Raw genomic sequence first — 18,407 nt, 5'->3', positions numbered from 1 at the left:
TACCCCCTGTTAATATAGATGTTTATGGTTACCCCCTGTTAATATAGATGTTTATGGTTACCCCCTGTTAATATAGATTTTTATGGTTACCCCCTGTTAATATAGATGTTTATGGTTACCCCCTGTTAATATAGATGTTTATGGTTACCCCCTGTTAATATAGATGTTTATGGTTACCCCCTGTTAATATAGGTGTTTATGGTTACCCTCCTGTTAATATAGATGTTTATGGTTACCCCCTGTTAATATAGATGTTTATGGTTACCCCCTGTTAATATAGGTGTTTATGGTTACCTCCTGTTAATATAGATGTTTATGGTTACCCCCTGTTAATATAGATGTTTATGGTTACCCCCTGTTAATATAGATGTTTATGGTTACCCCCTGTTAATATAGATGTTTATGGTTACCCCCTGTTAATATAGATGTTTATGGTTACCCCCTGTTAATATAGATGTTTATGGTTACCCCCTGTTAATATAGATGTTTATGGTTACCCCCTGTTAATATAGATGTTTATGGTTACCCCCTGTTAATATAGATGTTTATGGTTACCCCCTGTTAATATAGATGTTTATGGTTACCCCCTGTTAATATAGATGTTTATGGTTACCTCCTGTTAATATAGATGTTTATGGTTACCTCCTGTTAATATAGATGTTCATGGTTACCCCCTGTTAATATAGATGTTTATGGTTACCCCCTGTTAATATAGATGTTTATGGTTACCCCCTGTTAATATAGATGTTTATGGTTACCCCCTGTTAATATAGATGTTTATGGTTACCTCCTGTTAATATAGATGTTTATGGTTACCTCCTGTTAATATAGATGTTTATGGTTACCCCCTGTTAATATAGATGTTTATGGTTACCCCCTGTTAATATAGATGTTTATGGTTACCTCCTGTTAATATAGATGTTTATGGTTACCCCCTGTTAATATAGATGTTTATGGTTACCCCCTGTTAATATAGATGTTTATGGTTACCTCCTGTTAATATAGATGTTTATGGTTACCCTCCTGTTAATATAGATGTTTATGGTTACCCCCTGTTAATTTAGATGTTTATGGTTACCCCCTGTTAATATAGATGTTTATGGTTACCCCCTGTTAATATAGATGTTTATGGTTACCCCCTGTTAATATAGATGTTTATGGTTACCTCCTGTTAATATAGATGTTCATGGTTACCCCCTGTTAATATAGATGTTTATGGTTACCCCCTGTTAATATAGATGTTTATGGTTACCCCCTGTTAATATAGGTGTTTATGGTTACCCCCTGTTAATATAGGTGTTTATGGTTACCCCCTGTTAATATAGATGTTTATGGTTACCTCCTGTTAATATAGGTGTTTATGGTTACCCCCTGTTAATATAGGTGTTTATGGTTACCTCCTGTTAATATAGATGTTTATGGTTACCCCCTGTTAATATAGGTGTTTATGGTTACCTCCTGTTAATATAGATGTTTATGGTTACCCCCTGTTAATATAGGTGTTTATGGTTACCTCCTGTTAATATAGATGTTTATGGTTACCTCCTGTTAATATAGGTGTTTATGGTTACCCCCTGTTAATATAGGTGTTTATGGTTACCCCCTGTTAATATAGATGTTTATGGTTACCCCCTGTTAATATAGGTGTTTATGGTTACCCCCTGTTAATATAGATGTTTATGGTTACCCCCTGTTAATATAGATGTTTATGGTTACCCCCTGTTAATATAGATGTTTATGGTTACCCCCTGTTAATATAGGTGTTTATGGTTACCCTCCTGTTAATATAGATGTTTATGGTTACCCCCTGTTAATATAGATGTTTATGGTTACCCTCCTGTTAATATAGATGTTTATGGTTACCCCCTGTTAATATAGATGTTTATGGTTACCCCCTGTTAATATAGATGTTCATGGTTACCTCCTGTTAATATAGATGTTTATGGTTACCCCCTGTTAATATAGATGTTTATGGTTACCCCCTGTTAATATCGATGTTTATGGTTACCCCCTGTTAATATAGATGTTTATGGTTACCCCCTGTTAATATAGATGTTTATGGTTACCCCCTGTTAATATAGATGTTTATGGTTACCCCCTGTTAATATAGATGTTTATGGTTACCCCCTGTTAATATAGATGTTTATGGTTACCCCCTGTTAATATAGATGTTTATGGTTACCCCCTGTTAATATAGATGTTTATGGTTACCCCCTGTTAATATAGATGTTTATGGTTACCCCCTGTTAATATAGATGTTTATGGTTACCCCCTGTTAATATAGATGTTTATGGTTGCCTCCTGTTAATATAGATGTTTATGGTTACCCCCTGTTAATATAGATGTTTATGGTTACCCCCTGTTAATATAGATGTTTATGTTTACCCCCTGTTAATATAGATGTTTATGGTTGCCTCCTGTTAATATAGATGTTCATGGTTACCCCCTGTTAATATAGATGTTTATGGTTACCCCCTGTTAATATAGATGTTTATGGTTACCCCCTGTTAATATAGATGTTCATGGTTACCCCCTGTTAATATAGGTGTTTATGGTTACCCCCTGTTAATATAGATGTTCATGGTTACCCCCTGTTAATATAGATGTTTATGGTTACCCCCTGTTAATATAGATGTTTATGGTTACCTCCTGTTAATATAGATGTTTATGGTTACCCCCTGTTAATATAGATGTTTATGGTTACCTCCTGTTAATATAGATGTTTATGGTTACCCCCTGTTAATATAGGTGTTTATGGTTACCCCCTGTTAATATAGATGTTTATGGTTACCTCCTGTTAATATAGGTGTTTATGGTTACCCTCCTGTTAATATAGATGTTTATGGTTACCCCCTGTTAATATAGATGTTTATGGTTACCCCCTGTTAATATAGATGTTTATGGTTACCTCCTGTTAATATAGATGTTTATGGTTACCCCCTGTTAATATAGATGTTTATGGTTGCCTCCTGTTAATATAGATGTTTATGGTTACCCCCTGTTAATATAGATGTTTATGGTTACCCCCTGTTAATATAGATGTTCATGGTTACCCTCCTGTTAATATAGATGTTTATGGTTACCTCCTGTTAATATAGATGTTTATGGTTACCCCCTGTTAATATAGATGTTTATGGTTACCCCCTGTTAATATAGATGTTTATGGTTACCCCCTGTTAATATAGATGTTTATGGTTACCCCCTGTTAATATAGATGTTTATGGTTACCCCCTGTTAATATAGATGTTTATGGTTACCCCCTGTTAATATAGATGTTTATGGTTACCTCCTGTTAATATAGGTGTTTATGGTTACCCCCTGTTAATATAGATGTTTATGGTTACCCCCTGTTAATATAGATGTTTATGGTTACCTCCTGTTAATATAGGTGTTTATGGTTACCCCCTGTTAATATAGATGTTTATGGTTACCCCCTGTTAATATAGATGTTTATGGTTACCCCCTGTTAATATAGATGTTTATGGTTACCCCCTGTTAATATAGGTGTTTATGGTTACCCCCTGTTAATATAGATGTTTATGGTTACCCCCTGTTAATATAGATGTTTATGGTTACCCCCTGTTAATATAGATGTTTATGGTTACCCCCTGTTAATATAGGTGTTTATGGTTACCCCCTGTTAATATAGGTGTTTATGGTTACCCTCCTGTTAATATAGATGTTTATGGTTACCCCCTGTTAATATAGATGTTTATGGTTACCCCCTGTTAATATAGATGTTTATGGTTACCCCCTGTTAATATAGATGTTTATGGTTACCCTCCTGTTAATATAGATGTTTATGGTTACCCCCTGTTAATATAGATGTTTATGGTTACCCCCTGTTAATATAGATGTTTATGGTTACCCCCTGTTAATATAGATGTTTATGGTTACCCCCTGTTAATATAGATTTTTATGGTTACCCCCTGTTAATATAGATGTTTATGGTTACCCCCTGTTAATATAGATGTTTATGGTTACCCCCTGTTAATATAGATGTTTATGGTTACCCCCTGTTAATATAGGTGTTTATGGTTACCCTCCTGTTAATATAGATGTTTATGGTTACCCCCTGTTAATATAGATGTTTATGGTTACCCCCTGTTAATATAGGTGTTTATGGTTACCTCCTGTTAATATAGATGTTTATGGTTACCCCCTGTTAATATAGATGTTTATGGTTACCCCCTGTTAATATAGATGTTTATGGTTACCCCCTGTTAATATAGATGTTTATGGTTACCCCCTGTTAATATAGATGTTTATGGTTACCCCCTGTTAATATAGATGTTTATGGTTACCCCCTGTTAATATAGATGTTTATGGTTACCCCCTGTTAATATAGATGTTTATGGTTACCCCCTGTTAATATAGATGTTTATGGTTACCCCCTGTTAATATAGATGTTTATGGTTACCCCCTGTTAATATAGATGTTTATGGTTACCTCCTGTTAATATAGATGTTTATGGTTACCTCCTGTTAATATAGATGTTCATGGTTACCCCCTGTTAATATAGATGTTTATGGTTACCCCCTGTTAATATAGATGTTTATGGTTACCCCCTGTTAATATAGATGTTTATGGTTACCCCCTGTTAATATAGATGTTTATGGTTACCTCCTGTTAATATAGATGTTTATGGTTACCTCCTGTTAATATAGATGTTTATGGTTACCCCCTGTTAATATAGATGTTTATGGTTACCCCCTGTTAATATAGATGTTTATGGTTACCTCCTGTTAATATAGATGTTTATGGTTACCCCCTGTTAATATAGATGTTTATGGTTACCCCCTGTTAATATAGATGTTTATGGTTACCTCCTGTTAATATAGATGTTTATGGTTACCCCCTGTTAATATAGATGTTTATGGTTACCCCCTGTTAATATAGATGTTTATGGTTACCCCCTGTTAATATAGGTGTTTATGGTTACCCTCCTGTTAATATAGATGTTTATGGTTACCCCCTGTTAATTTAGATGTTTATGGTTACCCCCTGTTAATATAGATGTTTATGGTTACCCCCTGTTAATATAGATGTTTATGGTTACCCCCTGTTAATATAGATGTTTATGGTTACCTCCTGTTAATATAGATGTTCATGGTTACCCCCTGTTAATATAGATGTTTATGGTTACCCCCTGTTAATATAGATGTTTATGGTTACCCCCTGTTAATATAGGTGTTTATGGTTACCCCCTGTTAATATAGGTGTTTATGGTTACCCCCTGTTAATATAGATGTTTATGGTTACCTCCTGTTAATATAGGTGTTTATGGTTACCCCCTGTTAATATAGGTGTTTATGGTTACCTCCTGTTAATATAGATGTTTATGGTTACCCCCTGTTAATATAGGTGTTTATGGTTACCTCCTGTTAATATAGATGTTTATGGTTACCCCCTGTTAATATAGGTGTTTATGGTTACCTCCTGTTAATATAGATGTTTATGGTTACCTCCTGTTAATATAGGTGTTTATGGTTACCCCCTGTTAATATAGGTGTTTATGGTTACCCCCTGTTAATATAGATGTTTATGGTTACCCCCTGTTAATATAGGTGTTTATGGTTACCCCCTGTTAATATAGATGTTTATGGTTACCCCCTGTTAATATAGATGTTTATGGTTACCCCCTGTTAATATAGATGTTTATGGTTACCCCCTGTTAATATAGGTGTTTATGGTTACCCTCCTGTTAATATAGATGTTTATGGTTACCCCCTGTTAATATAGATGTTTATGGTTACCCTCCTGTTAATATAGATGTTTATGGTTACCCCCTGTTAATATAGATGTTTATGGTTACCCCCTGTTAATATAGATGTTCATGGTTACCTCCTGTTAATATAGATGTTTATGGTTACCCCCTGTTAATATAGATGTTTATGGTTACCCCCTGTTAATATCGATGTTTATGGTTACCCCCTGTTAATATAGATGTTTATGGTTACCCCCTGTTAATATAGATGTTTATGGTTACCCCCTGTTAATATAGATGTTTATGGTTACCCCCTGTTAATATAGATGTTTATGGTTACCCCCTGTTAATATAGATGTTTATGGTTACCCCCTGTTAATATAGATGTTTATGGTTACCCCCTGTTAATATAGATGTTTATGGTTACCCCCTGTTAATATAGATGTTTATGGTTACCTCCTGTTAATATAGATGTTTATGGTTACCTCCTGTTAATATAGATGTTCATGGTTACCCCCTGTTAATATAGATGTTTATGGTTACCCCCTGTTAATATAGATGTTTATGGTTACCCCCTGTTAATATAGATGTTTATGGTTACCCCCTGTTAATATAGATGTTTATGGTTACCTCCTGTTAATATAGATGTTTATGGTTACCTCCTGTTAATATAGATGTTTATGGTTACCCCCTGTTAATATAGATGTTTATGGTTACCCCCTGTTAATATAGATGTTTATGGTTACCTCCTGTTAATATAGATGTTTATGGTTACCCCCTGTTAATATAGATGTTTATGGTTACCCCCTGTTAATATAGATGTTTATGGTTACCTCCTGTTAATATAGATGTTTATGGTTACCCCCTGTTAATATAGATGTTTATGGTTACCCCCTGTTAATATAGATGTTTATGGTTACCCCCTGTTAATATAGGTGTTTATGGTTACCCTCCTGTTAATATAGATGTTTATGGTTACCCCCTGTTAATTTAGATGTTTATGGTTACCCCCTGTTAATATAGATGTTTATGGTTACCCCCTGTTAATATAGATGTTTATGGTTACCCCCTGTTAATATAGATGTTTATGGTTACCTCCTGTTAATATAGATGTTCATGGTTACCCCCTGTTAATATAGATGTTTATGGTTACCCCCTGTTAATATAGATGTTTATGGTTACCCCCTGTTAATATAGGTGTTTATGGTTACCCCCTGTTAATATAGGTGTTTATGGTTACCCCCTGTTAATATAGATGTTTATGGTTACCTCCTGTTAATATAGGTGTTTATGGTTACCCCCTGTTAATATAGGTGTTTATGGTTACCTCCTGTTAATATAGATGTTTATGGTTACCCCCTGTTAATATAGGTGTTTATGGTTACCTCCTGTTAATATAGATGTTTATGGTTACCCCCTGTTAATATAGGTGTTTATGGTTACCTCCTGTTAATATAGATGTTTATGGTTACCTCCTGTTAATATAGGTGTTTATGGTTACCCCCTGTTAATATAGGTGTTTATGGTTACCCCCTGTTAATATAGATGTTTATGGTTACCCCCTGTTAATATAGGTGTTTATGGTTACCCCCTGTTAATATAGATGTTTATGGTTACCCCCTGTTAATATAGATGTTTATGGTTACCCCCTGTTAATATAGATGTTTATGGTTACCCCCTGTTAATATAGGTGTTTATGGTTACCCTCCTGTTAATATAGATGTTTATGGTTACCCCCTGTTAATATAGATGTTTATGGTTACCCTCCTGTTAATATAGATGTTTATGGTTACCCCCTGTTAATATAGATGTTTATGGTTACCCCCTGTTAATATAGATGTTCATGGTTACCTCCTGTTAATATAGATGTTTATGGTTACCCCCTGTTAATATAGATGTTTATGGTTACCCCCTGTTAATATCGATGTTTATGGTTACCCCCTGTTAATATAGATGTTTATGGTTACCCCCTGTTAATATAGATGTTTATGGTTACCCCCTGTTAATATAGATGTTTATGGTTACCCCCTGTTAATATAGGTGTTTATGGTTACCTCCTGTTAATATAGATGTTTATGGTTACCTCCTGTTAATATAGATGTTTATGGTTACCCCCTGTTAATATAGATGTTTATGGTTACCCCCTGTTAATATAGATGTTTATGGTTACCCCCTGTTAATATAGATGTTTATGGTTTTCCCCCTGTTAATATAGATGTTTATGGTTACCTCCTGTTAATATAGGTGTTTATGGTTACCCCCTGTTAATATAGATGTTTATGGTTACCTCCTGTTAATATAGATGTTTATGGTTACCCCCTGTTAATATAGATGTTTATGGTTACCCCCTGTTAATATAGATGTTCATGGTTACCCCCTGTTAATATAGATGTTCATGGTTACCTCCTGTTAATATAGATGTTCATGGTTACCTCCTGTTAATATAGGTGTTTATGGTTACCCCCTGTTAATATAGATGTTTATGGTTACCTCCTGTTAATATAGGTGTTTATGGTTACCCCCTGTTAATATAGGTGTTTATGGTTACCTCCTGTTAATATAGATGTTTATGGTTAACCCCTGTTAATATAGATGTTTATGGTTACCTCCTGTTAATATAGGTGTTTATGGTTAACCCCTGTTAATATAGATGTTTATGGTTACCTCCTGTTAATATAGATGTTTATGGTTAACCCCTGTTAATATAGATGTTTATGGTTACCTCCTGTTAATATAGATGTTTATGGTTACCTCCTGTTAATATAGGTGTTTATGGTTAACCCCTGTTAATATAGATGTTTATGGTTACCTCCTGTTAATATAGATGTTTATGGTTAACCCCTGTTAATATAGGTGTTTATGGTTAACCCCTGCTAATATAGGTGTTTATGGTTACCTCCTGTTAATATAGATGTTTATGGTTAACCCCTGTTAATATAGATGTTAATGGTTACCCCCTGTTAATATAGGTGTTTATGGTTACCCTCCTTCCAGGTTCTTCAGCTCGTTTCATCTTTGCAAAAAACGTCTTCATGAAAAATGTTCTTTACGATCTGACCTATAAGTATAGGTGCTTATGTGTGTGTGTACATGCGTGATTGCGCACATCGTAGTTTGTGTGTGCGTGCGTATGCATTCACATTTTCCTGTCCTGCTACATATTCAAAATGTAACGAGTACTTTTGGGTGTGAGGAAAAATGTAAGGAGTAAAAAGTACATTATTTTCTTTAGGAATGTAGGTGAGTAAAAGTACAGTAGAGATACCCCCCAAAAATACTTAAGTAGTGCTTCAAAGTATTTTTACTTAGTTACTTTACACCACTGGCTCCGAGCCCATAGTAGGCCACCGGGTTCATGGTAATGGCCTCCCTTCCTGAGGGGAAATTAGCCGCCCCGGGCCCTGATTGATAAACCAATAAATCTTTAGTGGCCTTGATAATTAAGCTGTCAGGGCTGCTTGTTACTGACAACCTTTTCCCTCTGGTGCTTCTGCCTCCATGTTTACACAAACCACGCATTGCCTCCCTGCCCTAGCAGTGCACTATACTGGCTAACCATACAGTACATAGTCTACACACTAGTTTCATGTCAGATCAATCAAATAGGCTTCCTATATCCTCACCAGCACTACCCCTCTACTCTGCTGGTTGACATGGATTAGGAATCCCTGTTGTCTGGCTGTGTAGTGTAGTAGTCCCTGGTAGGGCAGGGCTGTATGTACCTCTATACTGTTCCCCTCCTGAGGACATAAGAGCATGTTGGAACAGAGCCCTGTGGCGTGTATATCCTCTCACCTCAGAGCACTCTCAGCCACTCCCTCCCAGCATGGGTGCACAATAGGCCAGAAATTGGGAGGGATGGTGGGAGTCTCCCCCCTCCTTAAAATAGTGATGATACTGAGATTGTACTGTAGGCATTTTTTTGTTTGATCTTAAATGCTCCCCCCTCCTTCCACTCCCCAGTGTTGTGCTATGTAGATGGTGTTTTGTATAACATCAGATTTGTATTGTTTCCCTTTGTAAAGAATATAATGCTAGGGTTGAGTAGATAAGTGGATAGGGGTTGAATAGTCTATGATCTCAGAGATTTAGTTTATAACCAGTCAAACATGCTCCAAAAATAATCAACCAGGCATAACCCCTCTAGTGACTCCACCTTGACCTATGTATTTATTTATCTGTTGTGTTGTGTTGTGTTGTGCTGTGTTGTGCTGTGTTGTGATGTGTTGTGATGTGCCGTGCTGTGTTGTGATGTGCATTGATGTGTTGTGCTGCGTTGTGATGTGTTGCATTGTGATGTGCCGTGATGTGTTGTGCTGCGTTGTGCTGTGATGTGTTGTGCTGCGTTGTGATGTGTTGCATTGTGATGTGCCGTGATGTGTTGTGCTGCGTTGTGCTGTGATGTGTTGCATTGTGCTGTGTTGTGATGTGCTGTTCTGTGTAGTGATGTGTTTTGATGGGTTGTGATGGGTTGTTATGTGAGTTCCAGTGTGCTTTGTGGTGACGACAGACAGACAGACAGACAGACAGACAGACAGACAGACAGACAGACAGACAGACAGACAGACAGACAGACAGACAGACAGACAGACAGACAGACAGTTGTTTTACATTGCTGAGTGGAAGCAGATGGTCTCCATGCTTTCTGTAAACACCCAACATCCGCTTTAATCACAGCCGGCCCTCATCCCCTAGTTCTCAGCCGTCTCAGACGTTAGAGCGTTGGGCCAGTAACCGAAAGGTTGCTGGATCGAATCCAGGCACTAACAAGGTAAACATCTGTCGTTCTGCCCCTGAACAAGGCAGTTATCCCACTGTTCCTAGGCCGTCATTGTAAATAAGAATTTGTTCTTAACTGACTTGCCTAGTTAAATAAAGGTTAAAATGCCAGCGGTGAGCCCACTCTATGTCTGGTCTGGGGCATACGTCCCTCTACCCCGGCCCCCATCCAGCTCATTCACATCCAGACCAGGCCGGACACACAGTGAGGGAACGTGCTTAACTGCAGTAAACTGGCTTTGATACATATTGGCAGCAGTCAGCGTTGTCTAAAGCGACAGGCTGTAGTGCACATTGAGGAACTAAGGAAGCTGCAGTGGACTGTGTGTGTGTGTGTGTGTGACTATGTGTGTGTGTGACTATGTGTGTGTGTCTCACTCACTGTGAGGTACGACTAGCTACATGGAGGGGTGTCAGGGATGTTAGTCACTCAGATGGCTCGGTGGACGACCCCTACCTTGGCACAGGGGGCACACTCTGGGGGGAGGTATCAGAGACGATCCCTGTCTGGCCCTGGATCCTGGATTGGATGCCCCCTTTCCACACATACACATGCACCTTCTAAATGGCAGGGCAATCCAACTCCCCACCTATGGCGTGCCCTCTCCCATCCAGGCTTGATATGGAAAATACATGAATAAGTATTCATGTTGCTCTCGGTGTCATGTCCCGCAGCAAAGCCAAACCAATCATTGAGAGGTGTCTTTTCTTCCACAGTGGAACCTAATTTCATCTCACCTTTATTAGTGAGAGGAGAAGGTACTGTACATTCGTTCAGGAATCTTTTTGTTGTTCTTGTGCGTTTCATATCTAATTCACTCCTTATAATGTCAACCATGTATTGCATTTCCGTTTGGTTGTAGCCCCCCCCCCCACACACACACACACACAGGAGACATCTAGCTGTGCTATTAAGAATAAGGAATAAGGTAGTTGTTTGCATAGAAACTTAGCATGTCCACTAGTTGTGTTGTGTAACTGATTTAATCATCAATACATATGATGATTTATGTAAGGTTTATTTATTTAATGGATAATGAGGTTAGGAGGCCAGGGTGTTGAGTGTTGATGAAGATGACGGTGGTGAAGATGAAGATGTATAGCCTACAGTAGGAGGGAGAGATATAATAATAACATAGTACTCTCCTGTATCATGAGAGTGTTGTTGGGTAGATTCTACATGGAGGTTCATTATTAGACTCAGAGAGAGTAGGACTGGGACTGGCAGGGTGAGTAGAGGGTCTAGTGAGATCTCTTGGTGCAGGAAGGAGCTCTAATCGTCTTTGTCAACCTCCTGCCGGGATGTCAGGACTCATATAGGTGCTCGTCACATTACAGAGGAACAGGAAGACATCAGCGGGGTGCGATGCCTGCCGCTGACGCATCAACGTGCTGCCTTGTTCTCCACAACACTGACGGTCAGAACCAGCGAATGCTGGCGGTGCGAACACCAATTAGTTTAGAGGGGAGGCGATGGAATGGGCGAGGGAGGGAGTGTCCGGCTGCCCTGTGTGTGTTCTGTGGATCTCTGTGCCCTCTGTCACCGCCACTCAGTAGTTCCTCCAGCCCAGCGGACGAGGGAGGGAGGCAGTATTTCCATGGATGATCAGCTAAGGGCATTGCCAGCCACAACTAGGTTACCACAGCACTCGTTCCCCTGTTAGGGTACAGTAGTCATTAGCACTCACTCATAGAGACTAGAAAGAGGATTTAGGCCTGGCGACTGTCAATTTCAGATTCACCCAACAACTAGAATTAAAGGTGAACTGTTTGGGTCAGACACTCTATTATTTTAATAATGGTCATCCTTGGGGAGGACCTTGACCTCAATAGGTCTTATTGGTCCTTTATCCCCTTGTTACTCTTTACCTCAAATACGATATCTAATACATATTAGTTATCCAAACCTATATATGAATTCTAAAAAAGCTCAAACGTAAGAAAATGAACAATGTATTGAAAAGCCAGCTCGTGTTGTGAATCAAAATGGTGGTGGATATTTCCACTGGACGTGTACTGGATGATATTGCTGTTCTCAGCAGAGTGGTCTGTATACAGTGTTTGTTGATATTAGTATATTGCCAGATTCATCACACAGCAGTTCCAATCCTCCTGTGCATCCTTACCCAGCTCCCCGCCATCCAAACATTGTCAACCCTACTATATGCTGACTCAAATGGACTCTGGATGGAATAAAACCTATTAAAATAGTGTATTATTATGAGCAGCTTATACACCTCTGAATCATAACAATGCAAGTGCATACACTACATTCCCTGTACGATTGCACCTTGAATGAAATGAGAAAATCAGAGTCCTTTTTCCACAGGAACAGCCCTGTAATTGTCTATAGGGACATGCAAACTAATACTGTAAAAGGGAGACATATAGTATTGTTTTATACAGACATTGTTGTAAGAGCTAATGTACAGATGTAGGCTCTTAAGTTGAGCCAGTTTGCTACAGCAGGAAAATAGTCCTGCAGCAACAGGACATTTGAATTATTATGTGGATTATAATTCATTTAAATCTTTGTCGGGGTTGATACATTTTTCATGAGCGCAAAACAAGTCTGACATTTCTAAGTGGAAATGACAACTTTAGGTTTATTTTTAAAACTCAAATACACTACAAGTTTGCAGAAAAAAACTACATCTGTAGAACCCTTAAAACATGAATCCTCCATCTATTTGTTTCCAGGGATGATGATGACATTAACGATGTGGCGTCCATGGCGGGGGTGAACCTGAATGAAGAGAGCGCTCGTATCCTGGCAACCAACTCTGAGCTGGTGGGGACACACATCCGCTCCTGTAAAGATGAGGCCTTCCTTCACCCGGGCCTGTTACACAGACGCATCCTGGAGACAGGTACGGACAGTACACTACTACAGTACATGATGACACCCTCACTAGAGAAACCTCTGGAGAATACCCATATTGTATATGATGAGGACTTGTTCACAACAATAGAACATTAGAAGTTGCATACACAGTAAGTCTTTAAAGTCATTAAATGATAGAGAATTGAGGTGGAATCATGTACAGTATTGTTGTCTTCACGGTTAGTACTATCTCCAGGTCCATAATAATAATTCCATTATCATCTAGTGTTGCCAATGATGCTGATCTTCATTTTCATCATAGTGATTATTATCTTCAGATTGATCTGGAATTTATTCATGAACGTGTACCAAACAGAATCATGTTCCTTCAAACGTGTGTTGGTTTAGAAAATATAGGTCATACCCCTGTCTGTGTGTGATGAAATCAATCTGTTAGCTTTGTGTTTTCTTGTATTCTCCTTGTTGTTTCTGCATCTGTAGTGTCATCAGTAAAGACAGACAGTTTGATTTACTTCCCCTGATGGGAGGTTACAGGCCAGGCCGGAGCAGACGCTCCTTTCTGCCCTCCCTCATTTTAAACTTGGTGCACTTAACAGTTCTTTCACCTCCTTTAATGAATTCTTCAGTGTCTGTCTGAACTTACTAGACCCCAGGCCCTGACATAAATACTTTATAGAGCTGTCTTTTGAAGGCTGCTTGTCAGATTGTCCTGTGGACTGAAGGAAGAGAGTTCAGAGTTACAAGACTGGATTTTGTTCTTCTTCTGTCCTTTGATTGGATCTCCACATTCAGATACTGTCCTATTTGTGAATCTGAGATGATACACGGATATATATTACCATTAACAACTAAATCTTGAGTACAAGTTGCATTATAAGTCACACAGTAGATTAGAATTCAAGCACAACAGGGAGTTTTATCGCTAAGATGTTTTTTCTTGTTTTACCTAAGTATCCACAGTGACAGTGACAATGAGGCCCAGAGGTCATGTGCTGTTAGACAGTACATTGGTGAGGTTGTTATCCTGTCGCCTTGGGGAGGAGGGGGTTAAAAATGTAAATCTTGCTCTGGGGGCTTGGTGCTGTGCGGGGGCCGGGTGGGTGGGAGGCCATGGTGCCCCCTGCTGGGGAAGTGGCACTTAGGCGGCTTTGTTGTGTCAGTGATGGGCTGTGGAGAACTCTCAGCTGGCAGCAGAACCAAGGGAGGCTCCCCAGCCTGCCAACTCTGCTCAATCAGAGGCTAGTGGGGATGTGGTCCTCCTCACACAGTGGTACACAGCCCTGACTCACCCATCTGCTTCATGCTGCCCTCTCTGCTCTCTGCTGCCACCACTGGACAGGGAGATGTATAGCGGGGCAGGGTAGATTCAGACCCGGTGAGGACCAGGGAACCCTGTGTCTTTCAGAATGTCCGCACACAGATTGGGAGAAGAGGAGCTTGTTTTTTTTCTCCCTGTTTGTTTCTTTCTTTCTCCTTTTTTCTCTTTCTATCTCTTCCCATCTCTCTCTCCTCTCACCCCCCTTCTCTCTTTCTATCTCTCTTCTTTCTCCCCCTCCCATCATTCTTCAGGCTTGTCCTTGAGCCGTGGGCCAGTTTCATTTGTGAAACCGCAAGCAGCAACTCCCCCCTGACTCCCGGGGCCTAGAACATATGCACAGCTGGAGTTCTCTAGAATAGCCTCTCAAAGTAAATGTGTACTGGTACCTCTGAGGTCCAATTCTGCAGAGACACATGCAGAAGTACTCAACTCCAGAGAGACTCACTCGTGTTCAGTGCAGAAAGTTCACTTTTCTCTATTTAAGGGTAGATGAGATTACCAGTAAAAACAGTACAAAATAAAGCCTGTTGAGGTGGTTGGAAACACTAAAGCAATATGATGCTGTTTAGACTCTCCTATAGTCCTAAGTGAGGGGCTGGTGTGGACTACATTGTACACTGAGGAAGGTATTTATTATTTCATAGAGAACTTGTCTTTCTTTGTCTCGGTGCCTTAAAGATCTCAGTTTGTAGGAGAGTGGAAGCCTTTAGTATGTTACCTTTTGACATCGCTTACGACCCAGAGAAAATGTTTTTGAATTTTCACACTAATTATCAGGCGTATACGGATCTCGATCCTTTCAAGATGTTAGACTGGGAAAAGATGTGTGTACAGTACGGCTGATTTAAATCATTGGTGTGGTTTACTTAAAAGTCTACCAGAGAGAACATTCTGTTAATGGAATATTAAAAAGGAAGAAAAACAGATCCTAAACTCTGTCCTCTGAATTATGACTTCACAAACTGTTTACTGCCAGAAAACTAGTCGAAATGATCCTTTAAAGTTAATGTTGTTTGCAGCTACACACATGAAAGATTGCAGAGTAAGCTTGGCAATTCATACATGGATACTATTCTCAACATGGCACTAGAACTGTGAAACATCTAGACAGAGCTTTATCATTATTAAACAAATACCCTTTTTACACTATCGTCCTGACCTAACCCAAACTGTGCTGGCACAGATGTTTTGCTTTCTCCTTTTTAGCATGGTTCCAACAACTATGGTGGATGTGGAACCAGGCCAGCTCATTACAGCTTGGTTTGGTTCGGCTCAGCTTGGTTCAGTAGTATGAAAAGCCTTTTTGGACTGGGATTTGGGGAGATCAGCGTGTATTAATGTTGGAGTCCTTCTGTCTGTGTGTGACCCTAAGCTAAGAAGTTTGGCGTGTCAGAGGTTCCTATGGAGGCTGTGAACTTCATCTCCCACGCTACCCAGTCCCGACTCCGCACTGTGCTGGAGAAGGTCTCCTCCATCGCACAGCACAGGATGGACGGTGGTAAAGTAAGTAGTCGTGCCAGAGACAGACATACCTATGAGGAGGTGGGCGCTTTTTACACTTAAGTGATAAACAACATAGCACAGTTTCCACATAAACATATTCTTTAGAACTTGAAAAATACCTGGTAGATCTTTTTCAGGCCTCTGTCTGGCACACCAGCATGGGTGACATTAACTTTTAGCCTTGAATATAGCAATGTAACCACATTTAATTGGGTTTCAATAAAGTCAATTCAACTCTGCTCCTTGTAAAAGAAAGAAAGCAAAAAACATAGCAACTTTGAAAAGCTGTTTTCCTGTTTGTATGTGAGGCAGAGGAGAGGGGTGGTGGGCTACAGCTGTCCCTGTCTTGTTTTGTCTTTTTTGCGGTTTGTAAATGAGGCGTGTTAGAAGCGTGAAGTCTCCTCGTCTCTGTGAAGCCACTGTTGACATCAGCAAAAAACCAACCCGGGCGGGCGGCCTGAAAGAGAGAGCACGGCTCGACTGAGTTACGGAGGAGGGGAGGAGTGCAGGCTCAGCTCTGAACAAAGGAGGGAGGAAGGATGAGAGAGACGTGCGCGTGGTGACAAACCCTCAGATGTCACTCCACTCTGTGCTCTGCTTTGCCACCCAGCTCCTCACATCGCCACAGAGAGGGAGATAGAGTGAGAGAAACTGATAAAGGGTGTTGGGGGAGAACAGAGCGACAGAGACACACACAGGGAATAAACAATTGTCATATTAACTTTTTGATGACCCACAAACTTTGTTTTCCTTCTGAAACTTGTCTCATCTTCCCATCTCCCAAGTGCAGAACAACATATTTAACACAACGAGAAGCGGTGATACCTGTAAACAAAGAAAAGTTGTGATTAGTTATCCAAACTGGTGGTTGAGAGAGACGAGGTGTCTAAAGTTGTAGTAATATGTTTATCCAAACTTGTGGTTAAAATTAAAATGGGATCTTCTTAGTATCTTAAGTTATTTTTCCTCCACTCACTCTCTTTTTCTTTCTTTCCCTCTGTCTCTCTGCAGGATGAGGAGTGGTTTGAGCAGTCGGCAGACGTGCGGTCGCAGCTAAAGTTCTTTGAGCAGCTGGAGAGGATAGAGAAGCAGAGGAAGGATGAACAGGAGAGAGAGATCCTACTCAAAGCAGCTAAAGTAAGTCCTAGTCGCCTTCTTGTTATAAAGGCATATATCCCTTTTAGTTACAACCACACAGTCATGGAAGTGTTTTCACATTCAATCCTGATCTCGTGTTTCTACACCTGCATTGCTTGCTGTTTGGGGTTTTAGTCTGGTTTTCTGTACAGCACTTTGAGATATCAGCTGATGTAAGAAGGGCTATATAAATACATTTGATTTGATTTAGCCCAATTTAGCAATACGCTGAAATCTTACCAGTTTCAGTTTCCCCATTTCTAAGCCTACCTCATACACCATGAAGTCCAGTGTAGGGACTAGAGGTCAACCGATTAATCTGAATGGCAGATTAATTAGGGCCGATTTCAAGTTTTCATAACAATTGGAAATCGGTATTTTTGGGCGCCGATTTTACGTTTTTTTTTTTATACCTTTATTTAATCTTTATTTAACTAGGCAAGTCAGTTAAGAACACATTCTTATTTTCAATGACGGCCTATGAACAGTGGGTTAACTGCCTGGTTCAGGGGCAGGACGACAGATTTTCACCTTGTCAGCTCGGGGGATCCAATCTTGCAACCTTAACTAGTCCAACGCAATAACGACCTGCCTCTCTCTCGTTGCACTCCACAAGGAGTTACGCGAATGCAGTAAACCAAGGTAAGTTGCTAGCTAGCATTAAACTTATCTTATAAAAAACAATCAATCATAATCACTAGTTAACTACACATGGTTGATGATATTGCTAGATATTATCTAGCGTGTCCTGCGTTGTATATAATCTGACTGAGCATACAAGCATACAAGTATCTGACTGAGCGGTGGTAGGCAGAAGCAGGCGTGTAAACATTCATTCAAACAGCACTTTTGTGCGTTTTGCCAGCAGCTCTTCGTTGTGCGTCAAGCATTGCGCTGTTTATGACTTCAAGCCTATCAACTCCCGAGATGAGGCTCGTGTAACCAAAGTGAAATGGCTATCTAGTTAGCGCGCGCTAATTGTAGTTGTGTTGCTGGTTCGAGCCCAGGGAGGAGCAAGGAGAGGGACGGAAGCTATACTGTTACACTGGCAATACTAAAGTGCCTATAAGAACATCCAATAGTCAAAGGTTAATGAAATACAAATGGTATAGAGGGAA

General features: G+C 39.6%; 1 protein-coding gene across 1 annotated transcript in view; it reads left to right on the top strand.

Moving 5' to 3' along the window:
• LOC110526966 (transcription initiation factor TFIID subunit 4) overlaps positions 1-18,407 on the top strand; it is a 111,294-nt gene that overhangs the window by 37,780 nt on the left and 55,107 nt on the right. The window contains exons 9-11 of the mRNA XM_036980974.1: positions 13,187-13,356; positions 16,022-16,152; positions 17,164-17,289. Coding sequence (XP_036836869.1) covers positions 13,187-13,356; positions 16,022-16,152; positions 17,164-17,289 — 427 coding nt within the window. The remainder of the gene's footprint in view (positions 1-13,186; positions 13,357-16,021; positions 16,153-17,163; positions 17,290-18,407) is intronic.

The sequence above is a fragment of the Oncorhynchus mykiss genome, chromosome 6 (genome assembly GCF_013265735.2).
Source record: "Oncorhynchus mykiss isolate Arlee chromosome 6, USDA_OmykA_1.1, whole genome shotgun sequence".
In the NCBI taxonomy this organism is placed as follows: domain Eukaryota; kingdom Metazoa; phylum Chordata; class Actinopteri; order Salmoniformes; family Salmonidae; genus Oncorhynchus; species Oncorhynchus mykiss.
Note: the sequence above shows the minus strand (reverse complement) of the source record. Positions and strands in the feature narration are given on the sequence as shown.